Source organism: Maniola jurtina, chromosome W (genome assembly GCF_905333055.1).
Source record: "Maniola jurtina chromosome W, ilManJurt1.1, whole genome shotgun sequence".
Lineage (NCBI taxonomy): Eukaryota > Metazoa > Arthropoda > Insecta > Lepidoptera > Nymphalidae > Maniola > Maniola jurtina.
Window position 1 is genome coordinate 7,007,645 of NC_060057.1, and position 26,416 is coordinate 7,034,060.

Sequence of the window (26,416 nt, forward strand, 5' to 3'; positions counted from 1 at the left end):
TTCTATCAATCAAAATAATTCTATGTCTATACCATCATGTAAATCACGAGTGTTTGATTGATCTAAAATTTCTATGTTCTAAATAATTTCAATGTTCTTTTATCTTGAAAAATTTACAAGTGTTTTACTGATCGAAAAAATTCTATGTCCCAAGATATTTCTTGAAAATTTTACAAGTGTTTGAAATTTAAACAGTTCTAGGGGAAATCGGACATAGGTTCCCCGTTCCCTCGTTTTTAGTGAAATTATTCTAAGTCCTAACTAGCATGCAATTTACTCTAAGTTAAAGTTAAGATTCACTAATATTTTTACAAGTTTCAAATTCTATGTTCTTATTAGCTTGAATTTTCTAAGTTATTGAAACCAATGAAATAAAGTTCAATTTTGCTTGAAATATGAATCACTGACATAAAGTTTAATTTTGCTTGAAAAGTTGATTTGAAGGTTTGTACTCACGGTTTGACACTTCACTTGAACTATTGCACTCACACGTCACGATGACAGCTGTCAGCTTGACTTTGGCACCTGTCAGACTTGACTTTGACACCTGTCAGCTTGACTTTGACACCTGTCAAACTGGTCCTTGGTAATCCATCCTTGGCGTACTAGGGTTGTCCTGCTCTGCACCACTCGTCTCGCTCGCTCTCGCTGGTCCACGCTGCTAGCGCCCTCTGCCGGCGCCTGCCGCCGCTGCTGGATCCACGTACTCTGGTGTCTGCAGCGATCCACTGCGAGTACGGTGAGTGGTCCACTCCAGTGGACCACTTGTTCTTCAAAAAAAGTCCGGTTCTGAAGGAACAAAATGTTCCCGCTCCAGCCCGCCGTGCTCTGAGGGACCGCAGGTCGTAACAAAAAAACCACGGTTTGTTCTAAAAAGGCGAGGCCGGTTTATTGAACCCAAGGACGAACACTCGTTGATCAATATTTTACATGAGTATATATTCCTTACATAATCGACCAAGACCGCGACATATTGGTCGTACAGCGCCATCTATTATCTGGCTTGGTAAACAGTATAATTGGTCTTGAACATATTGTTTAAAAATAGGATAAAATGTGAAAAATAAATAAATGAGAGACCAAACATTATATTCTACGTATTAAAATATTGCAACAAATATACAGATTTCTTAACTATAATAACCGAATAAAACTTTTAACATATATCAATAGTAACACTATAGAAACTATAAAATAAGTAAATAACTGAAACAATTATTTTATATGACTCGGCGACCTGTAATATGTATAAAATATAATTTTGACAAACGGACATTTTCATTAGGCATGTGACCCTGATTTTTAAATTATGACCAATAAGTAAACAAAGGGGTTGTTATAAATGAAAACATTATTAAGGCAGTGGCTTTTTTATTTAAGACGAACTGAAATCGAGATTTTTTTAAATAAATTGAATCTAAGCAGTCAAATAATAACATTTAGTTACATATAGAAATACAAAAACGATTTTATTTCAACCAACAAAAATAATTTACATTAATATTTTAAATCTATCACTTGTTTTCTTTGAACACATTTCATTAGTAGCAATAATTATATTAGTAACTTTATCTATAGGTATGACTTTCCTACAAGTGACGGTGACATAATTTGTTTACGTGTTTACTTGTTGTGTTTCAAGGCTTTTACTGTGAAGGATATCTTTACTATTACACATAATATTGCATCTAAGAGAAGTAATATTCGATTTGTTTTAAAACTATTGAATCGAGCCGCGTGGAAAGGATTCCTACATCTAATGGTAGGTTTTCTTGGGATAATAATGCGGTGGGTTCAAAGAGCCTACGGAACTCGACTAGAAATACGAGATTTTGACTCTTAGGTTTAACGGTTATGAATTAGTTATTAAGAGTGTTGAACCGGCATGAGCTATTCTTAAGCCATTTTGCCCCCCTATATTTTATTAAACACTGCATTTATGTAAAACATGTATATACTACTTTGTAGAATATTTCCTGTTTTATTAAATTGACAGACAACATTTTGCAATTTATTCATAGTTTATCTTTTATTGCCTAAAATACCAAAAGACTATCACTGAATTTTGGATTTCGTGTCATCTTTGACGTTCACTACATCAAAAGTTACTTGGTCGATTCTTACAAAGAGATATATTTACCAAAGAAAAGGTCCTGAACTAATAAGATGACAGAACCAAATCTTTCGTTTGGCATTTTTTACATTATAAAAATTCAAACAAAAAAGTCATAATTTCATAAAACTACAGACACATAAAACTGTCATTTAGGTGGGTTATTTTTCTTCATTTATAAATAAAACTAAGTACTCATTAAAGAAGAACATATTTGCAATATAAACAGAAAAAAAAAATTAAATTTAATTAATATTTGTTTCCAAAAAATAATCTTGAAACACACTACAAAACCGTGCAACAAGCAATAGTAAATTGAACTAGGAAATTAGTATCGGCCGAGGCCTCTCCGAGAACGGACGTAACGCTTGTTTGCTCAGCAATTGTTATCGGATTATTTACGATTTACCTGAAATTGTAGTGCGACAATCACTTCTCAATACTAGGTATTTTTAATACTCGCTATTTTTTCTTAAAGATAGATTAAAACTTTTTGTATATTTTTAAATTGTGTTTATATGATGCTGTAAGGAATTGCATTCCTAAATCCTGGTGATCCCTCGGGATTTTTAAAGGATCATCCGTTTAGATGTTTTTTACGTGGTACAGAAATGCGTTGCATCCCGGGGACGGGCTATTACGGATAGGCTACTTTTGTCCTGGAAAATCAAAAGTTCCCACGGGATTTTTAGAAACCTAAATCCACGCGGGTGAAGCTGCGGGCATCAGCTAGTTGATAAATAAGTATTGCCTCGAGCAAATAGCTGCATTGGTATCTATTGTTCCCTGTCATTGAAAGGGAACAATTTAATTTTCAAAATTTGAAAAAAATTGTAAAACGCGATTTCGGTAGAGAATAGATCAATGCCTATCAGAGCAGTGGCATTGATCTATATTTTTAATGATTTCTAAAAAATAAATTTTTAACTGTTTAAATTTTACATGGGTTTCACATTTATTTCAAGAGCTTTTATAAATATGTAAAACTCAATACTCAAGGTTTCATTATACCGTTTGTGATAAGGAAAACCATGTTTTTAAATAAACGGAAAGTTGAATTTTGTATAATTAGTTATTGACTAGAATTATAATTTTTCAGAATCAAATATTCTTAGGGGCTTATAGTTTTACAGTTATTACCGGCTGACAATGCTATATCCCAATAGCCTTGCTATTTGTCCTAGCCGCTAAATAAAATTTTGATGATTCATCGTCCTTTTATGGCATTAGCGCGGTTTCTTGTATTCCATTATGATTTCTTTTTTTTCATTTGCATAATAGCATTAGTTTATTGTCTTTTACAGCATTAGTACGGTATTTTGTATTTAGATTTTGGTTGTATACATTGTACACTCTACCATAACACCTGAAACAATAGGATAATTACTATCATTTGCACGTGGTCATCCCTCGTGGATCTTTATGATGGTTTTATTTTTGAACTAGCTATTACCCGCGGCATCGCTCGCGTGATTCAAGGTTTTAATAATAATTGAGGTTTGTTACAATATTTTATGCAATGCCTAAGTTATTTTATCATGTGTTTTAGCATGCTATCCTGCGGGAACTATTTGTTTTTTTTGAAAGGAAAAGTAGTCTATAATACTTTTTCCTCGACTATGTCTATGCAAAACAACCGGCCAAGTGCGAGTCACACTCGCGCACTAAGAGTTCCGTACTCGGCTATTTTTTCCAACATTTTGTACGATAAGTCAAAAACTATTATGCATAAAAATAAATAAAAACCTGTTTTAGAATGTACAGGTAAAGTTCTTTCATATAATACCCCACTTGGTATAGTTACCTTAGTTTGAAAATTGAAACATTTTTTTTTAATTCGCAGTTTTCAGATTTATTCCTGTACTTGTGCTGTAAGACCTACCTACCTGCCAAATTTCATGATTCTAGGTCAACGGGAAGTACCCTATAGGTTTCTTGACAAACACGACGGAAAGACAGACAGACAGACAAAAAAGTGATCCTATAAGGGTTCCGTTTTTGCTTGAACCCTAAAAAAATGACCATATTTTTCGGCAGAAAAAGTCTCATTTATTACTTATTAGGTTCTCAGCTATGTCTTTGCAAAAAAAAAGCGTCAATCGTCGTCGTAGCTCTGTTGCGGCGTTATTGTACGACAAATGCGTGAAAAATAGTATGCTATCCCGCGGAAAGTGTTCATATTTTTCGGGAAAAAAGTTGCATTTATTACTTATTAGGTTCTCAGCTATGTCTTTGCAAAAAAAAGCGTCAATCTGTAGCTCTGTTGCGGCGTTAATGAATGACGAATGCCTGAACGATAGCATGCTATCCTGCAGGAACTGTTTGATTTTTAGAGAGAAAAGTTGCTTATTTCACTTTTTAGATCCTCCACTATGTCAATGCAAAACATTGACGTTAATAAATAGCTCTGTTGTGGCGTTATTGAACGACAAATATACGAGAAAATAGTATGCTATCCCGTGGGAACTGTTTGTTTTTTCTGGAAAAAGTAGCATATACCCCTTGCAAGGTCTTCAACTATGTTTACGCAAAAAAATGCCGTCAATCCGTAGCTCTATTGCGGCGTTATTGTAGGACAAATGCGTGAAAAATAGCGTGCCGTCCCTTGGGAACTGTTTGTTTATTTTGGAAAAAAAGTAGTCTGTATCACTTGTTATGTCTTCAATTATGTCTGTGCAAAAAATGCCGTCAAACCGTAGCTCTGTTGCGGCGTTATTGAACGACAAATGCGTGAAACACAGCGTGCTATCCCGGGGGAACTGTTTGTTTTCCGGGATAAAAAGTAGCCTATATCCTTTCCCGGAAAATATCCTAAGTTGGTACCAAATTTCATCAAAATCGGTTCAGCGGTTGAGCCGTGAAAGCGTAGCAGACAGACAGACAGACAGACACACTTTCGCATTTATAATATTATAGTATATAGTATATAGTATATATATATATATATATATATATAGTATGGATAAAACAATACTTTATCCAACTAAGAGAGGACTGAGTTTTCGGGAGCTATGTATAGTACGTGACAGGTCGAGATGGCAATCGAGGTATGAGGCGGGGGACGTTCTGCACACCCGCACGTCACCCGCGCTATCCCGCACCGGATTAGCCCAGGGATTGTGTGGGTGTGCGGGGCGTCCTCACCCTGATTGCCATCACAACCTGTCACGTGTTGTGTTGCGTATTTTTTTGTTTATTGGCTCATCGATTCACTTATTACTGCCAAACTGCACATTAAATTTTGATAAATGAGATCTCTCTTTCGCTTCGCTTTACCATTCCGTGTGTTAGAGGCTATATTGTCATATGTCATAAAATTTTCCGATATATCATAAAAGAACTTATCATAATCAAAACGAATGTAAGAGATATAACCTACAAAACCCAAAAAGTATATTGAAATTGGTTTACCTACACATGACATGAAAAAAAAATGTATATCGAGAAAAAATAAACTTGAAATAGATGGATCGAGTTTGATATCAAATCATAGCAGTTACTATGAAAATTTCGAATACATGTATAAAATAATTTATACATATTCAAATATAAATCAATCATCTGCGGTGAAGTCTTTAAAAGTAGTAGGTGGGTTTTTGTACTTTTAGTTTTGAACTTTATCTTATTTTGTTTTTGTATCCCTAGCTTACTCGTGTAGCAATGCACTTATTTTTGATGAATAAATACCTACTCAAGTGAAACATCTGCATTTTTGTACCTGTTAATCCCTTTCATTGTACTGTCCATTGTCTTGCGCTTACGGTAAGTACGATTTAGTACTAACAATAAAATTTGAAAAGATTGTAAAGGACCATAAATAAATAAAAAATGCTCAATGTCTTTATGAGTATTAGCATTGCATTATATTTTTGATAATATTGCAAATTAAATATTTAAGACTGTTTAAATTTTAGATGGATTTCACATTTATTTTAGTCTTTATAAATATATGTGTGAAAATTATTATAGTAGGTGTAACTATTTATACTGTGCATGATAAGGGAACCATATTTTCGTAAATATTATACATATAAGAAAGTTGAATTTTGTATAATTTCTTGACTCTCTTATACTTACACAAGTATATAAAAGATTAGTATTAAGTACTGACTACAATTATAAGTTTTATTCACTCGTACTTAATCTATAAAGACAATACACTGTTTTAAAAAACATCATTGTTTTGAAAAAAACGACAAACTAACACCACATACTTAAAAATATTGAAAAAATAATCTGTTTGAAAATCGTCTAGGATCAAAACGGTTTGTTATAAACTAAACTGCGCTGGGTACGTCCGTTCACGAAAACAAACAAAGAACCTCGGGTAAATACCTAAACTTGTGTTCCAGGCTCATGCTTCAACGCTCTTAATCGTTAAAAAAAAAACAGTAATAATTGTATATCATGTGGTACATTGTTTTATATCAACAAATAAAACAAATTCTAATCTGTTCTATTTCGGTCTGGCGTCTAGCTCTGTGTGGTCGTAGTTTTGATGACAGTTACATTGACATTGAATCTTTGAATATTGTGTTACGAATGACACAATCATACTTGATATATATTTTTTGTTTGTCGGTACTTTGTTACGAATGACACCATTTTAATTTTTTTTAAGTCGGTATTTTTGCTACCGCAGTTTATTTAATTTCACTGACTACAATGTTCTTTCTTCCTATGTACTTCGAGAGCGAAGTACTTATAAGAATGGCCGAGCAATATATAAAATATACTAATAATCTAAATGCTAAATGACATAATCTTATATATTTTTTTTAAGTTGGTATTTTTGTTGCCACAATTATTAAATTTCACTGGCTGCAGTATTCTATTTTCCTATGTACTTCGAGAGCGAAGTACTTATCAGAATGGCCGAGCAACATATAAAATATACTAATAATCTAAATGCTAAATGACACAAGAAAGAAAAAAAAAAAAAGAAAAAAAAAAAAAAAAATTGTGCTAGGTACAAATGTTTAAAAAAAACCGCAGTAGTTACAACTGTAACTGACCAAATGTAAAAAAAAAAAAAACAAACAGAGATTCCCGAATGGGACACTTATTATTGAGATTCCCGAATGGGACGAAATTGAGATTCCCGAATGGGACAAATACTATTGAGATTCCCGAATGGGACGAAATTGAGATTCCCGAATGGGACAAATACTATTGAGATTCCCGAATGGGACGAAATTGAGATTCCCGAATGGGACGAAATTGAGATTCCCGAATGGGACAAATACTATTGAGATTCCCGAATGGGACGAAATTGAGATTCCCGAATGGGACAAATACTATTGAGATTCCCGAATGGGACGAAATTGAGATTCCCGAATGGGACAAATATTATAAATGTTTTTATTCTCGAATAAGACAAAAAAAAAAAACAAAAAAAAACCCAAAAAAAAAAACAAAAAAAAAACAAAAAAAAAACAAAACAAAAAAAACAAAAAAAAAAAACAAAAAAAAAAACAACAAAAAAAACTATATAATGTATAGTCTCCCGAATGGGTAGATATTTTTATTACTTTATAACAAAGTACTTGCCAGTATGGCCGTCTCATATCACGATGATTTTGATGTCTATATTTTTTATACTAAAAATTTATTTTTCCCTATGTACTTCGAGAGCGAAGTACTTGTCAGTATGGCCGTGTCATATCAAGATAATTTTATGTCTATATTTATTATGCTAAAACTGACCCAATCATAAAGTTGAAGATTAAATTAGATATTTACTGTAATATTTTTACGGAAACGTTACTATTCCCCTACTGGATCCAATGTCAATGTACTGCTTAATATTAACAATTGTAGTTAAGTCCGGTATTTAGGAATAAGATAATATGTAAAATATTATGATGCAAATTATCAATACATATCATTAATTATTTATTGTAAAATAAATACTGTCAATATACTAAGATTGACATGATACTGGATTTAACATATAACATACAGTAGTCAATAGTTATTAAATAACTTGACCGTAACTGGAAGCTTTATATTGAGAGTAGCATTTCCGTTTCCGTCGATTTCATGCCAGTTTTCGTACTTTTATTGATGTCATATCCGGTTTTGTGGCGCCACCTGGCGGGGTCGCGCTCAAAGTTTTCGTAAATTGCTCAGCGCGGCCATGGCTTCATTGGCGTTTTGTTTGCCGTCGAAGCAACTTGCAATCAGTCAACACGAAACGTTGCAAGATATTTTATTTTATTGTGTGGTACTTTATAAAGTGAATTTGGTGAATAATTCGCAGTAAGTACTTATTTTTAATTTATATTACATTATGTAAAATGTAAAATATAATAATATGTACGTGATCAATATTTTTAACGGTTTGTCCGTTCGGATCACAGTACTTTATATTTATTTGCCAGAAGGTAGTTATTAAAAACTTTTCGTACTTGAGACGATGTAACAATTAGAAACCGATTATTAGAAATGAATTTCAAATATTTGAAATTAATATTATTTAGCTAAAATTTACCTTTTAAGTCTGTTACAATATGCTCATTTTATTTAGAGGGTACATGACGATAGTTATGACCCCGATTGCATTTTGAAATGAATCCTCTCGGATTTATACGAGAAATTCTTTTAAGATTATGATATGTCTTTTCTAGTTATTGTTATTGTTAATTCAAATTGTTACATCGAATAGTAATGAAATTACAGGTAACCTTTATAAAAATAAAAATATCACACCTGACGATCATCAGGATGAAATCGAATAACAAAGTTCGTGTTTAGATTTTACTTTCAACAGGTTCTAACCTTTAATTAACCAGGTTCCAGGTTTTTCAGGTTTAGCTAGCGCATCTTGGTTTTTACGTGTACCTACACAGTACATTAAAAAGTCTTTGATAAAACTCAAGGTTCATAGACCTAGAAACAAACAAAGGGGTAAAAAAGTATGATACCTTGCAATTTCTAGCAGATAAAGCTTATGCAGCTATCACATACTGCATAAACAAAAATAAGCCTAGGTTTTCCTAAAAATTGTGCTTTCTTGACTTTATTTTTATTCGTATATAAATTAACTGAAAATCAATATTAACTTAAATAATAATATTAAATTAACTAAAATATTGACTAAAATCAATAATCAGACTTCGTCGGGTCTTTCCACAATTAGTGGGTAGCTACAGCATAGAAGGTATTGCGATGCGCTGCGAAATTATCACGAGCCAGGTGGGTCTTTTGGTTACATCCATATGGGAAAAAACGAGTGGAGTTTGTTAATATTTTTTGGGTCGAAAAGAACACATTTATTCAGTCAAAAATCAATTATTATTAGTCCGCTGCCTCTCGCGGGGGCAAGGCATTGAAAATGTTACCGTTCCATCGCGTGGAACTATTTTGCATACACTATGGTAAATTATTTTGACGATTCAAAAGCAATTGCAAAAGTGTATTTGAATAAAGATAAGATAAATTTATTTGACCCAGCAATAAATAGAAAACACATTGAACGCGTTCGCCGCTTCACAAGCACAGAAAATTATAATTGTTGCCGTTCCATCGCGTGGAACTACTCGACATGCACATTGTGTTTCTGAAAAATGGTCACCCGCCCCTCGTAGGGGCCATGCATTTCAAATGTTACCATTTCAATACATAGAGCTGCCATGACTACCTTTGCCGTGCATTGAGCCTATTCAATGATCAATATTATCCACTCTCGTGGGTTGGATACCAGTATGATCAATATCATTCAACCTTCGCAGGGTTGATCCTAACATGAGCAATATTATAACACCCTCGCGGGGTGGATACCAGTATGCTCAATATCATCCACCCTCGCGGGGTGGATGCTAGTTTGAGCAATCTCATACACCCTCACGGTGTGAATACCAGTATGATCAATATCATCCACCCTCGCGGGGTGGATGCCAACATGATCTATATCATACACCCTCGCGGGGTGGAAACGAACATACCGGTAATATCTACAAAGGTCATCTAAAAAGTTCTTATCGTTCCTCAATCAGGACTGGAGGTCCAAAAAGGTAAGTAAGCCACAGCATGATTATTTGCACCCGAATTCTCCAAGACAAATCAGAGAAACTAAACCGACCTCGTTCCAAGCAGGTTATTTAGTGCACTGTCTTTCGCAATGAAAGAAAATAGAGGCACCAGAGGTTATACAAAGGTTATTTCAATGGTATCGCATACCAACATTTAAAAAGCCACCTATTGTTTTTCCCAAGGAACTGTACGCAATAGTGCGTAAAATGAATCATGAAGCTTGCACCGCACGCCAAGCTTCCTTTTCACCTTGTTTCTGGTACCGAACTCCGAAGTGTCATCCCGACCAAGATCACATCTTAAAGTACGAAACAACTATGTATGTTATGGCAGAACATTTCATTTTGATAAACATGCAAAGTCTGTTTTCATGTAGTGAAACAGTCTTGTGTCAGTGCTTCTTATTGAGGCCATACGGGAAAGTTAGATAGATTAGATGATAACCTACCTGCCGTTCGGACTAACCACGGTGTCTATGGGTGATATTAAGAGAATGGTGAAATATGAGTCCTATTTTACTTATCAACTTGTCATAGCAAGTTAAGGCAAGTAACTACATGCTAAATGTACAAGAGACTTAATACATGTACATTTTTTACATGCATTAAGTTAATATCTACTACAGTCGAACTTACTGTTTTTGGTATATAAAATTTGAGAATTGGTTCTTTGACCACGAAAGAGTGAGTCTAACTATTTAGAAATACTATGGAGACCCTAGAAAATGCCTCCAAAGAGGGCTGATGGATGTAAGAACAGTTAGAAACGCTAGTTAACAAACCAATGACCGCTGGATAATCCAAGATCTATCCAATACTGGTAGATCACTATTATCATTCGTTAGACGTCCACGCTGGACATAGGTCTCATAAAGAGACTACCACATGCCACGTAATTACACTGCATGGATCCCTGCGACTCGTTAAATGTCGTCTATCCATCAAGCGATCTCCACGCTGCACTCCAAGCTGGCAGATGCGATAAATAAATTATAAGGGCTAAAGGAGAAATATTAGCTACCTCCACTAGTTCATGTTCTAGTAACGGATGCTTTGGATCAGGCTTGGGAGCATTAATAAACAATCTTCATCTATCATGCTCTTTGACATGAAAGGAACAAATGCTTTACTCTTATCAAAATGATAGTCTAATTTACCCTTCAGAAGCTTCAAGAAGGCTCACTTCTTACGCCTTAGTTCAAGTCTCATTCAAAGTAACAACGAGACGTTACTCTCTCATTTACTAAGAAAAAGAGGAATGATGTTCATTCTTTCATTCATTCATTTGTTAATAAAGCATATTTACAAGGTTTAAGGATGTTGTTATCCTTATTGAATAAAACATTCCAGATACTGGAATTATGGCTTGACAAATACACCATAGCTTACAATATTATATCCGGTATGTATAGTAATCATGTAAATAATTTGTATCTAATGTCATAGCCAACCTCCCAGAGTGGCAATACGAGCTTGCGTGGAAATAATATTTGCAAAGTGGGTAATCCTGGAGGTCGATCTATTCACCTCGGAGAAAGCATTCGAAGTACACAACTATGCACTCTTAGATTTGATGGACCATCAAGTCCTGTTTCACGATGCTGTATCTCATGAAAGTTTCCATTGGCATAGTTGGTTTACGCCATTATTTTCAATTCTTCGTCTTGACTCTTGACCCATCTCAATTGGTCAAAAGGAATATTTTTTGAATAGTTGATTTAGTTTATATAATTTACTCCGATCGAAAGTGTTTGGCGGGCCTCGACCGTTTATATAAAACACAGCCTCATTGACTCGCAATGGGTCTGTCATTGTCTTAAGAAGTCTAGAAATAATGAGTGGTCCTATACATTAGACACATAAAACCTAAGCAGTAAATCACTGCTTAATTTCAAGCGGAAATCTATCTTGAAACTATTGAATAAGCTTGAAAACGTTGATCATCATGGTCTTTAAAGAAAAATATTGATACGAACCTAAAGTATCACAATGAGCACCAGTTTTGGCACATAATATAAATGACATAATTTAGAATTTTCATTCCTCTTACACGAATCTGTAATTGGATCTGTTATTGGATGTATGAAATAAAAGTCAAGTAATGTTTGTTAATGCGCGTGTTTTATATGTGCTATATTAATGAATAAAAGCAAATTCACTCAATTATGTACTCATGTCCAAGCATGTTTTAAAATCGATTTCTTCAGAGAGATTTGAAATCCACCCGTTTGGGGTGCTAATAATAACTTATTACTTAACTAATCATTTGTAATATCTGCGTTTTTATTACTGCTTACTATTCAGATAACTTCATATTGCATCAAAATCGTACCTTAGAACGAATGATGTGTATTTAATAAAATTTGATGATTATAAAATTAAAATCTGACATTTGCCCTAAATTCAGCTCAAAATCTGAAATAGACAACCAATCAGAAATTGCTTGTAATAGGAATAGTCATAACGGGTATCTTTACCCTCTTTTTGGATTTATATGTGTAATTGGTAATTAATTATTGAACGACAGAGTATGATATGCTACAAAATATAATGCTCTATATTTTATAATGGTTAACGGATTAAACGGGCCTCTCGTACAGTAGGTATAGCAGACTGGGTAAAAACCTTTTTGAAAGAAGCAAGCATATCTGCTACTTCTCGTAGCATACACTTAACTCAGGGAAAATCATTCTTATGATGAGATGGCCCATGAAAATTAGCAATCAGCTAATACAATTCAAAATTTTTCTAAATGTAAAGTGATTGAAGGCAATGTACTTAGTCCAGGTGGTATCGCTCAACTAACTATTCTTCAGTTCTATGACTGATAGTTAAAATTCTTTTCTTTATTGATTTTGTATTCAAATAAACAAAATTTTGTTTATGAAAAAGAACATAATATCATATAAGTACTCATTATGGTACAAATGTTATCACATTGGCATAGAATTCTAATATCTATTATGTGGCGTCACCAGGCGAAAACAAACAGGGTCTCAATATAAAGCTTCCAGTTACGGTCAAGTTATTTAATAGTAGCGTTTTACCTGAAAATAAAACGCATATTAAAATACTTACCTCACTGGAAGCTTTCAGTAATTCCTGCCTGGTGATATTGAGCCAATGAAGCCATGGCCGCGCTGAGCAATTTACGAAAACTTTGAGCGCGACCCCGCCAGGTGGCGCCACAAAACCGGATATGACATCAATAAAAGTACGAAAACTGGCATGAAATCGACGGAAACGGAAATGCTACTCTCAATATAAAGCTTCCAGTGAGGTAAGTATTTTAATATGCGTTTTATTTTCAGGTAAAACGCTACTATTATGTAAAATAAGGAATAAAAGAATGTCTAAAATATTATGATGTTAATTATCAATACATGTCACTAATTATTAATTGTAAATTAAATACTGTCACTATACTAGGGTTGACATTATACTGCCGGATGTAATATACGGTTGTCAAGTTATTATGTGAAATAATATGTAAACCTTCCATTTATTATATCATCAATTATTGTTGTCAAATTAATAATATGTAATCCGTAAATACAATGTAACTAGTGATATTATTAATGTTAATTAAATATTGTCAACATACTGTTAGGTTGGTAGTTGGTACATTGTTGATACAATGTACCAACCTTCAAATAAATATTAAGATCACGTGACTGCCGACTCCCGCCGTTGTTTGCGATGACGGTAATTATTATAAAAGTACCCTACCTCGACAGAGGAGGCTCATTCTAGTCTTATAATTCAAACAGTAAGCACAGTCTTGTATTATAATCCAAAACGGTGAAGTCCTTCACTTCAGAGCAAACAAGGGCGGCAGGCTATACCAAAGTTAAGTATTCTTATATTTTATTATAATTAATATAATTAACAAATATCTACTATTTATTGTATGTTGTAATGGTTTTTAAAGGACGTGTGTCGTGGAGTTTCTTTGCCCTTTCTTCTCCACGACTAAACACCTTTGCGAAACGGGCGGTAGATTCATTTTTAAATAAATAGATCTATGCTGAACAATATAACAAAATACAGATAGATCTATAAAGATTAAAGTAAGAAAGATATCTGAATAAACGACAAATTATTTATTATTCTTGGTTATTTTACTTATATGTTTACTACCTACCCTCTCTTGGTAATTAATTACTTTTAAATGAAAGTATAGGTTAGGTTATTAATTTGTTCTATTTTATAAACCTGTTGAGGATTCTTACCTTTACAAAATAATGCAGTAGTTGCCTTGCTTGATTTTAATTGCTAAATGATCTAATATTTAGGCCTTACCTGACAAAATCATAGCTATTTACAACTTTGAGATACAACTTACAACAAGATAGATGATAACTTTTATTAGTCATCAATATTTAAGCCCACTCTGTAACCCAAAAATCTAACACCTGCTTCTAACCAACTGATTCGTATGCAGGAACTCGCAAGTGCGGCAGCTCCCCCGAGCCTCCACCACCACCACCTCGCAACGCCACCAGCACCGACAACAACTGTTCCTCCTCCTTCAACGAGAGCAAGGACTCCAACGAGATCTCCGAAGCCGAGTGCGATCAGCCGCGTAACTACCCCGGTACGTAGCCTGTCCGCTGCCAGTGACACCACATGACCGACAAACGAAAGGAAGAAAATTGGCAGAGCTAGACCTGATTTATTTTACACCGTGCCATACCCGCCAGCATACGCAAAAACTGCATATGACGAGCTCTATGGATATTGAAATATCCTTTTCCTACAACAAATAGATTATTAATTCGCAGCGGGCCACTTCTTCTTGCGGTCGTGGTAGCTGTCGTTTGAACCTAGACTACTTGTTAAAGTTAAAAGTACCGGTACAGCGAATTCCAACTTTTATCAAATAAGTACTCCATGTAGATACTTATCCTCATGTGCCCATACTCTATTATCATTACCTCGTGTTTTGTAGCTGTCCTACTTCATCTTCATGATCCTCCAAACTTCACACAATCACATTGCACATTCGATAGTGACATATCTTAATTCACTTTGAACGTTCATGTTTCGTATTATCTAAGTAAATCAAAACTTAATGAAAACTTTCATGTCATTTCAATATCTAGTAATAATATCTAGAATATTCAAAATAAATTGTTTTTTGTATCTAAAAATAAATGATTATTTATGCTTTAGTTTCATATTTCACTACATTCTACAGGAAAGTCTTCAAAATTCTCAGTTCATCTCGTACATTCATAAAATTATTATTATAAATTGTAATATAAAAAATATTTACTTACTGAAAATTAATTGTGGTCCATGCGTACATGGATGTCAACTGAACAGAAGACGGTAAAGCGATTTTAAATCAATAGTTTTAATTCTTTAATTATGTTTAATACTTGTGACTGACCGCATGCAAAATTCTCCGTAATAACAAATGAAGTTGTTCTCGGCTTTTAGAAACTCTTTCAATTGGCCTACTATGTTTTTTCAAAATTTTTCCTCCTTTACATGTTTATTTTTTACTTGGTAGAATGAAGATTTTACCTACTCTACCTTTACGTTTGGAAAATATGACGTCAGACTTAAATGTTTGAAAAATTAGAAAGTTGAACGTTTACACTGGTATTAATTTAATTGATACTTCATTTTACCAAGTATTAGGTTTAACTAAGGTACCTGTATCAGAGACTAGTGTATTTTTCAAGTATAAATTAAACGAGACAAAGACGTTGCGTATTGATTAGCATAAACGGGCAAACCTCTTGATTTCACATATCCATGTTTACGCCATTTTTAAACTCATACGCAAACAATTACATTCGAACTATATGTATATATATATCCTCTTTTATATTCCTCTATTCCTGTCCCTTTCCCTCTGCCCGGGGCAAAAGGAGACAGTTGCATCAACGACTGAAAAAATTCAAGAAGTCAGTCTGTTACGACCACGCAAGAAAAACGCATTACGCATTGTCGCGCTCCCGCCACTTTGAATTAATTACCTATTAATTTCGCAAAAACCCAAGTGTGCATTCGTCTCATTCAATAAAAATTGACTATGGTGGAAAAGTGAAGTTATTTGAAAACCAGTGCAGTGCATCGAAGAATATCCAGGTCTATCGAAGGAGTTAAAACCAGGTTAGTCTCGGGCAATTCCTACCCAAAATTTCCACCATATGTTTTGGTCCTTCTCCCACGGATATCTATCCTATCCCGCTATTTAAGTATTATTTTATCTTATTTTATCCCGCTATCACGCTATTTTACCTATATTTCACGCTTTCTCACAACTACGCAGTTAGCTAAGTACAACACGCCAGCGCCACGTTCGTTCATTTACGCAGTTAAAGATGGCCGACACAAAAGAATTAGAAATCGAAATTTTAGTTTTAGAAGCCAAGCAACAAAGCTTTTATAGACATATACAAAGTTTATACGATTTAAGTAAGGATCTTAGCGATGATTTAAATCGTAAAAACTTCTTAATTAAAACTAAATTAATAGATACATTGCGCAATAATTTTATTACCGTAACCGATCAGTTAAATATAGCGAATTTAAAAGTTAACCCGAAGGCTCGCATTAATTTTGATACATTAACTTCATTCGACGAGTTATATTGCAATGTAAAATCGGCGGAATCTAACGCATTATCAAAATTAGCGCAAAATACATCGAATAATTTAGATTTACTTAAAAAATTACCCGCTTTAGAATTACGAAGTTTTGATGGCACGCCAACTAAGTGGACGGCATTTTTTGAAAACTTTAGTTCGCTTATACATAACAACCCTAAGTTATCAAACGCGGAAAAAATACAATACCTCTTGGGAAAACTGTCAGACAGGGCGTTAGTTAGCTGCTCTGGTATACAACCAGTAGCAGCTAACTATGAAATTATTTGGAACGCTTTAGTAGAAAAATACGAAGATAAAAGAACTTTGGCATCGATGTATTTTGAACAGATTTTAACATTCAAATCCATTCAAACTCCCTCTCAAAACTCATTAGACTCATTTATAGACCAGTTCTGCTCAGCTCAGGCGGCCCTAAAACGGTTAGAACTCAAAGATTTAGCTGATTTTATTTTCACCCATATTGCCTTGACTAAACTCGATAAGGAAACGGTAACGCTATTCGAACAAACTTATCGTCACGAAAAGATTCCATCGTTCGATTCCTTAGTACAGTTCGTCAAGGAACAAACTAAGATATTTACACTACGTAGTACGACCGCATCTACTACCAAACAAAGTTCAAAGGTTAACTCGCCCCCAATAAAACGCGCGAATAATAATTTCAAAACAACCGCCACTTCGTTTCACGTAAAAAATAATTACCATTCGGAAAGGCCGCAGACGACACAATTTCTCGCGTCATCTAAAATTCTCCCTAAATGCCCATACTGTAAAGATAATAGTATACATCCGCTTTTCAAATGTAATAAGTTTATGGAACGCGATCCTACATTTAGGGTGCAATTTGTCAAAGACAACAACCTATGTCTAAACTGTATTTGATTTCATAGTCTAGAAAATTGCAAAAGTAGGATCAGATGCTTCTGTGGTGCATCTCACCATTCAAAATTACACGCAGGTATTGAACCCGCGACCCAAGCGCTCATCCAAAACGACACCGCTCGCGCTTCGTCTCAGAAATCGGTCGTGGACGCTGCGACTTATAACAAGTCCGTCGCACCAGCGCCGCGCGCGGAGCAAGCGCAATCTTTCATCGTACAACCCGCATTCAAAACTATAATGAAAGCAAATGCGCTATACTCGAACAGAAAAACTATCTTGCTACCTACTGCAGTTGTTTACGTTTTTAATAACAAAGGAGAACGTTTTACTATGAGGATATTATTGGATAGTGGTTCTATGTGTCATATTATAACTAAATCATTCTGTGATCGCTTAAACTTAAAAATTAATGCGTCTACTTCAGTTATTCAAGGAGTTGGCCTTTCAGAACTGAAAGTTCAAGGTCAAACGCGTATCACGCTTCACTCACGCATAGATAATCGTTGTAGATACTCGATTCAAGCCCGCGTTGTCGATAAATTATCGGACAATATTCCTAATGAATTTATTGATTTAGAAAATTTACATCATTTAAAAAATCTACCGCTCGCAGATGACGAATTTCACACACCCGCAGAAATTGATTGCTTGATTGGCAATGAATTATTCCCGTTCATTTTAGGGAGTCATAAGGTTATGTCTCCTGACTCATCGGTAGTCGGAATGCAATCTGCATTCGGCTATGTTTTAATGGGAAAAGCAGACTGTCTCGCCTCCATCACTACTACGCCTCTAAAGGAAAATTCCTTTCACGTTTTCTCTAAAACTACTGAACCGAATTTAGAGAAATTAACGCAACGCTTTTGGGAACTAGACTCAGTTCCTAATAAAAAACATTTAAGCCCCGATGATACCGCTTGTGAACGCATATTCACAGACAGTCTCTCACGCGATATACATGGTAGGTATATTGTCTCGCTTCCATTCAAGGACGACCCAGCTGTACTCGGCCGTTCGTACGAAATCGCAAAACGCCGCTTATCTAATTTGGAAAAAAGATTGAATAGTATTCCGGAATTACGCAAAGACTATAACGACACCATTTCCGAATATTTAAATAAAGGTTATTTGAATCTAATTAAAACTCCTCAGCCAGGTCCGTGTTATTACATACCGCATCACGCTGTATATCGTCCAGACAAGACCTCTTCCAGAACTAGGATTGTCCTGGACGCGAGTTGCAAAACTGTCAGCGATGATAAGTCAAACCGCTCCCTAAACGACATTTTATACACTGGACCGAACTTACAGGCCAACATATTTGATTTATTAATTAATTTGAGATTATTTTCAATCGCTCTTTCGGCTGACATTGAAAAAATGTATTTTCAAATTAAACTTGCACCTGATGATCACCGTTACCAGCGCATCCTGTATAGATTCGATACGAGCGATCGTATCGAAACGTATGAATTTAACTGTGTATCGTTCGGAATCTGTTGTTCGCCATACCTTGCTATGCGAGTAGTGAAACAGTTAGCCAAAGACGAGCGCGCACGCTTTCCCAACGCGGCCTTGGCGGCTGAACGCCACTTTTACATGGATGACTACGTATCTTCTGTGCATTATATAGAAGAGGCTAAAGATCTATACGACGAGCTCGTTCAACTGTTCAACGCTGGTGGTTTTAAACTAACAAAATGGATTTCAAACAGCACCCATCTATTAAAAGAAATACCTACTGATTTGCACTCGCCTAGTATTGTACAATTTGATGAAAATTCGATCACCGCGAATACAAAAATAGTTGGTTTACAATGGGAACCAAATGCTGACGTTTTTACCTTTAAAGTAAACGCACCTAACGAACCTAAGTGCACAAAACGTATAATACTTTCAGCTACCGCAAGGTTATTCGATCCGCTGTCGTTATTAGGACCCGTAACCGCTTTATTAAAACTACTAGTCCAGGAATGCTGGAAACAAAATCTGGATTGGGATGAGGACGCTCCCTCCAGCATACAAGATCAGTGGTTTCAGTTACAACGCGAACTCCATTTGTTAGAACAGTTGCAAATTCCGCGTCACATAGGTATCTTAAAAACTACGAATAATATTTCACTGATTGGATTCGCTGACGCTAGCGAGAAGTGCTACGGCGCTGTTGTTTACCTGCGCGTCAGCTCTGAGGATGCAGATAAAGCTCAAGTCACATTGCTGTGCGCTAGGTCGAGAGTTGCCTCACCGAAATGCAATGTATCCTTGCCGCGGCTTGAACTTTGCGCGAACCTTCTGTTATCAAACTTGATCGTCGCTGTCAAGGATTCAATTAGTGAACGCGTTAAAATAAATCAAATATTCGCTTTTTCCGATTCCACGATCGCGCTTTCGTGGATCCACGCGTCACCGCATAGGTTTCAAACTTTTGTTGCCAACAGAATCGCCGCTATTAACGCTAACCTTCCAGCTGAAAACTGGTATCACGTTTCTGGAAAGGAAAACCCCGCAGACATAATATCGCGACCCATTATGCCTGCACAACTTTTAAACAATACGCTTTGGTTTCACGGACCCTCGTGGGTTTCACAGCCCTTCTGCGATTGGCCCTTAAACGCATTTACGGAAGACGAGTTACCTGAACAAAAGAGGCCTGTCTCGCTAATTACTAAACCATGTAATATCGAAAATGATTATAACTGTTTGTACAACTCAGCAGATCGCATGTCAAACTGGAATAGGTTCCTACACGCATGGGTGTACGTATTGCGTTTTAGTAAATTATTAAAGTCGAACGGTGATATAACTGTAACAGACTTGGAAGTGACTGAGACGTACATACTCCGCGTTATACAAAAGAGACATTCGTTTAACACCGGCAGCAATGCTTTGAGAAAATTAAACGCATTCACTGACACAAACGATCTTATACGCGTCGGTGGGCGATTGTCACAATCTGAATTAGGCTATTCACAGAAACATCCAGTCGTACTTCCCGCGAAAGATCGTATCGTACATCTGATTGTAGACCATTTCCATAAGCAGAACGCACACGCCGGACCCGCGTTATTACTCGCATTACTACGTCAAAAATACTGGATTGTCGCCGCTCGCAATATGGTTCGCAAAATAGTACAAAGTTGCAACCGTTGTTTTAAATTAAAACCTAAAAACACTTTTCCTATTATGGGGGACCTGCCTCACTATCGTGTTAGTGAAGTAAAGAGTTTCGTATTCACAGGTGTGGACTATGCAGGTCCGTTCTATATTACCCCATATCGCCGCCGCGGTGTTAAGTCGATGAAAGCATATTTATGCTTATTCATTTGTTTAACTACTAAGGCGCTTCATTTAGAGCTGGTATCAAATCTGAGCGCACAATTATTCCTAGATGCTTTTCGGCGGTTTATAAGTCGACGCGGCCCAGTTTCTCTTGTATTGAGTGACGGGGGAGGTGCTTTTGTGAAGGCTAACAGACGACTTGATGAGATCCACGAGCTTCTGTCAAAAGATAAGTTTTTAGATCAACATCTGGCTGATCTGCGCATTCAATTCAAGAGAAATCCGCCCTATGCGCCTCATTTTAGTGGGATTTGGGAGGGTAATATCAAATCTGTCAAAACGCATCTGTCAAAGGTGATAGGTACTCAAACTTTAACTTATGAAGAGCTTAACACTGTTTTGGTTCAAGTAGAAGGAATAATGAATAGTCGTCCGCTTTGTGTGTTAAGTTCGGACCCATCCGAACCCACCGCGTTAACTCCTGCTCATTTTTTAAACATAACGCCGCTTAAATACTTGCCAGCCGAAGATCTTACAGATGTGCCGCAAAGTAGACTCAATCGCTATGAGCTACTTTCCAAGCTGGTACAGTCATACTGGCAGAGATGGAGTCGTGAATATCTATCTTCGCTCCAAAGCAGACAAAAATGGAATACGCCATCTCTACCCATACAAGTTGGTTGTATCGTTATAATTCGGGACGACAACTCGCCGCCTCTCAGCTGGCCTTTAGGCATAATTCAAGAGGTTTACCCCGGTAAAAATGGAGTAGTCCGTACCGCTAGGGTGAGAACTCGAACAGGTTCTTACGTTAGGCCAGTGGTTAGACTCTGCCCTTTACCACTTCAGTAAGAGCAACGTTTAGTTAAGACGATTTAGTTTTAAGTTAGTTAATTACGCTTACATTATAGTTCCTTTAATTTTCATTAAGCTATTTGCCTATTTAAGTTCTGTTGCTTTCTGAAGGCCTTCCTTCAGCCCGGGGGATGATGTTTACGCCATTTTTAAACTCATACGCAAACAATTACATTCGAACTATATGTATATATATATCCTCTTTTATATTCCTCTATTCCTGTCCCTTTCCGTCTGCCCGGGGCAAAAGGAGACAGTTGCATCAACGACTGAAAAAATTCAAGAAGTCAGTCTGTTACGACCACGCAAGAAAAACGCATTACGCATTGTCGCGCTCCCGCCACTTTGAATTAATTACCTATTAATTTCGCAAAAACCCAAGTGTGCATTCGTCTCATTCAATAAAAATTGACTATGGTGGAAAAGTGAAGTTATTTGAAAACCAGTGCAGTGCATCGAAGAATATCCAGGTCTATCGAAGGAGTTAAAACCAGGTTAGTCTCGGGCAATTCCTACCCAAAATTTCCACCAATCCATACTTGGACAGATCAACGTAACATTGATGTCACGTGTTTTAACTTGAAAAGTAACACTATGGCCTCAGATTCTTTTTATTCAAATAATTTTTAATTCAACGCTTAGACGTAATTGTGTTAACTCATTCTTCTGTCTGAAGTGGTTCTGTAGATTATTTAGATCATGTGTTTACATTCTAGAACCAATTCCCACTAAATCTTAATAGAGTTTCCAGTAAAAACATATATTTTATTTCAATGTTAGTTAGCTAAATTTTTCTAGATCGTGAAAAATAATCGTCGTTATTTGAAGTTAGATAGATGACATGAATTATGACGTGTTAGATACTTGCGACCTTTTGATCCAAAAAAACAAATTACATTCACTGCAACGTCAGTGCCCATTCGATTGTACTAAACCATCTAACTTTATCATTTTCGCAATGATCTCTGCTGAAAAAAATATCACAAATCGATCTGTCAATTTAACCGAACAATTTATTACAACCGAATAGGCACCTTACTTGTTGCATCAGACTCGAGAATTTTTAGTTTCTTACATTGATGTATTCCCTTGAATTGGGTTAGTTAGTTAGTCATTATTCAGAGTATATTTAGTGGGTATTGGTGAAAAATTTTCGTAGAGGGCATCCTCCAAGTCTCGTGGCTAGTGTAGACGCGTCGTGACTTGTATGTTGTTGCAGTAAGAGCCCACACTGCCAAGGACGGCTTGCACAGCGACGAAATGAGGAAACTCATTGACAGGTCAGTTCAACCAGGCCTCTCCTTAACACGCACACACACAATCACTTATACAAATACTCAGTAAATACACCTATGCACAGATAACATCTGGTTTAAAATTTTATTTATATGGTTTAGTTTTCAGATATCATTTTACAGCAATGAACCAATAAGTATGATTGGTATAAAGTTTTCAATTTGATAAATTAATTTTGACTCACATTTTATTTATTTATTGATGCATTTAGCACTTTTAAAACTTGTCTAACAAATAGAGATGTGCCGATTGGTAGCTAATTAGTCGCTACAGCCTAATCGGTCAGGTTTCAGGTCTAAGACTTTAAAGAAAATTACATACTTTCACATCCTGTTCGAAATTGAATACAATGATATTTTTAATTGAGATGTTACTGCTAATATATTTACTTGAATCACAATAAAAATGATTGTCTTTTCGATAAAGTTTGAGAAAGGACTTTCCACATTTGTTCTATGTCAAAAGTACAGTTTACCCATGGAATTAGAATGAACTTCTTCTTCTAGTACTATTTTATTTAATAATTCTATAGGTTTACCCTTAAATTATTGACTAAAATCGTACTTTTGACATGACAGTTCAAAATGTATACATTATACCCATTATTGATCATCAAAAAACGAATTTGCTGTTAAAGTTTATTTCTTTGCTTCTGATTCTGCTATTCGGGCACTAGCCGGCAACTCTAGTCGCCTAATCTGCCGAAGGCTTAGTCGGTACATCTCTAAGAAATGAATTAACATAATAAACATAAATTAATGTTGCCGAGTCCTTGTGTGTGCGCTATTTTGTGTGTCGCAGTCCTCCACTCGACACGGCATTGTGTATGAATAGTCTGTCGGTATTAAGCATGTACTATGTTCTGCATCCATGGTCGACAGGAAACAGTAAGTCAATGTATGTGAAGAAGAATAATCTTTTGCTGAATGTTATTTCATTTTGCCTGAACTGTTATTATTTGTAACCATTAATCTTATGTGGCTAACACTTTAATCCATTGCACTAAGCCATTTCTTTTGCTAAACCATTGTTAATAACTTTCGACAAAAATGTAATTATTTTATTAATAAAAAAACACTACGATAGCCCGCCTACTTCCAGTTTTATTTTTGGAAGACCAATAAATACTGCAATTGTATTCTGTAACCACGTAAACGCAGCTTTTTAGCAGATGTACCTACTCGTACGGTACCTATATCCAACACCCACATTATGCGTGCTGTGTAGATATCACATTTGAACGATTAAAATTATCGATCCTAATTACTCGATATTAAACTTTTACCATAGATATTTATGACAGACAATAGATAATTTTATGTATATATCTCGCCTCACACAGCTATATTTTATTGCTCTATTACGTTATTAATCGCAGTGTAATTCAAATACGTGGTACATACCAACTTAAACATACATTTTTAATCATCTTGGGCTAGATTAGAAAAAATATACAAAAGAATTTTAATTGATATCTACATTTGGAATGCACAAAGCTGTCGTGTTTAGAGCCCCTTCCGCACTGCAGACGATATGACAGCTATTCAAGCAGTGTGTTAACCGCTTATCATATTACAGACCAGAAGCAACCACCCCAATCCCCCAGCAAGCAGTCCACGGGCGCGGCGGACTCACAGCCTACGATACTGTGGCAGTGTAACCTGTAAACCGCTCACCCCACACCGGACGTAGTTTGTTAACTTCTAGTTTAAATGATCACGACCCTGCCGATGCGTTCACCCGCTTTTTCGATACTCTATTACATTTCGTTGCATCATCCAGCAATTTTACTTCGCTCTCGCGATTCCGTTGCATCGATTGCGAATCGACATGGCCGTGGTCGATCATGCCAAATTCATTTTATCTATTTTGAAGCCGGTGTGTTGTCATCGCGATTTCATTTCGTTTCGACTGAGTTGGCTAGATTTCATTAGTTCGACGTTAGGCGCGCACGTTAGTGCCATAAGTCAATTTGTTTGGCCTTCGACTCGCTGTAAAAGTTGCAAGTTGGGTATGTCGCCCGGTGTTTGTTTGCCCTCCCCGTAGTGTTACCATGTGAAACAGAAATTATGGTTGTGGTAGTTAATTCAAATTGATATATTTCCTTTAGAAAGGTGACGTGTTACCAATGAAATTAACTAACACGAAACGTACGGTAACTTACCCAATTTAGATTTTTGCAGACATCTACAGTCGAGTGTTTAAAATTAATTTTTGATCTTATTTGTTTAGCTTAATTTAAAATAACGGACGTAACTGTAAAGTGCTGGTTTCTGGGGTCGACCATGTGTTTAAATTAAGCTCAACATGTAATAATGTGATATTTTGAATTTTTTACCCATTTATTTTATTTGAATTGTAATAACACTAATTAACGTTATTTATATTTGTGTATTTGTAAGACGATCACTAAGTAACCACTCGACCGTCTGGTCGGTTCAATGCTTCCTTTTTAATGTTACAGTTTTCGTAATGCTTTTTACCATTTATGTTATTGCCATGTCATTTTTATATTGTGTAATGAATTTTGATGTTTTCATTGCGTTTGCATAAACTTCTTTAGAAAAGACTAGACGTAAGGGCATCTTATTAGTGATTAATCAACTCTTTGAAAACAAAGTACTATGTAATCTGTAGCTAGTGATGTAAGTACGTACATACATACATTATTAAACTTTCAGTATGTATAAGTACCTATACATAATAAAGACCATAATCCCATGACTACCATGTTAATATACTCAAGCTAAATTAATTTCTTGTATACTGCCAATTATTATTACAGACTCGAAATTTAAAAGCATTTTCTATGACTTAATGTTTAACGTAACGAGGTGCATTTCAATATTCAATAAATAATCGTAATCTAATCTCTATAATATGCAAATGTTAGATGTAAGACACGCGCGTGTCATTTCTAGATGTCTTCATAAGAAGACATCTAGAAATGAACATATAAATGTTGTGACATCGTGTAAGCTTTGCGTCGTAGGCTTGTAGATAGGTTATCGCGACTTCCTAGAAACCGATCTCTTCTCTAAATAAACCTTCCAATTAGAAATTTTGAATTTATAATAAATTCTAGTAAAAAATCTAATATGAAAATTTAAAAATAAGGAACAAATATTCAAAATTATAAATGTACGAAAAATAAATTTAAACCATAAAGCAGCAAAATATCGCCAATAACCTTGACGGGATTGATTTTTCTAACAAGTTTTGATGTTTTTGCTTACGAGTGCTGTGCAGTTTGCGCTTAGTTGAAAGGTGTTTTTTTTGTATAAAAGTAAAAAGATATTGCTAATTGCAAATAACTGTTTGTACCAAAGTGT

At 35.5% G+C, this 26,416-nt stretch overlaps 2 protein-coding genes across 2 annotated transcripts; both read left to right on the forward strand.

Annotated features, from left to right (window-relative positions):
* The first annotated feature begins 497 nt into the window (after nt 1–497).
* Nucleotides 498–26,007, forward strand: LOC123879857. The gene is made up of 6 exons (XM_045927748.1): nt 498–527; nt 610–739; nt 14,591–14,743; nt 15,475–15,480; nt 23,008–23,068; nt 24,663–26,007. Exons 1-6 carry the CDS (start codon nt 498–500, stop codon nt 24,742–24,744), a joined length of 462 nt encoding a protein of 153 aa, XP_045783704.1. The 3' UTR covers nt 24,745–26,007.
* On the forward strand, nt 18,511–21,866 carry LOC123879946. Its single transcript, XM_045927803.1, has 2 exons — nt 18,511–21,011; nt 21,519–21,866. Exons 1-2 carry the CDS (start codon nt 19,035–19,037, stop codon nt 21,783–21,785), a joined length of 2,244 nt encoding a protein of 747 aa, XP_045783759.1. The 5' UTR covers nt 18,511–19,034; the 3' UTR covers nt 21,786–21,866.
* Nucleotides 26,008–26,416: the final 409 nt, after the last annotated feature.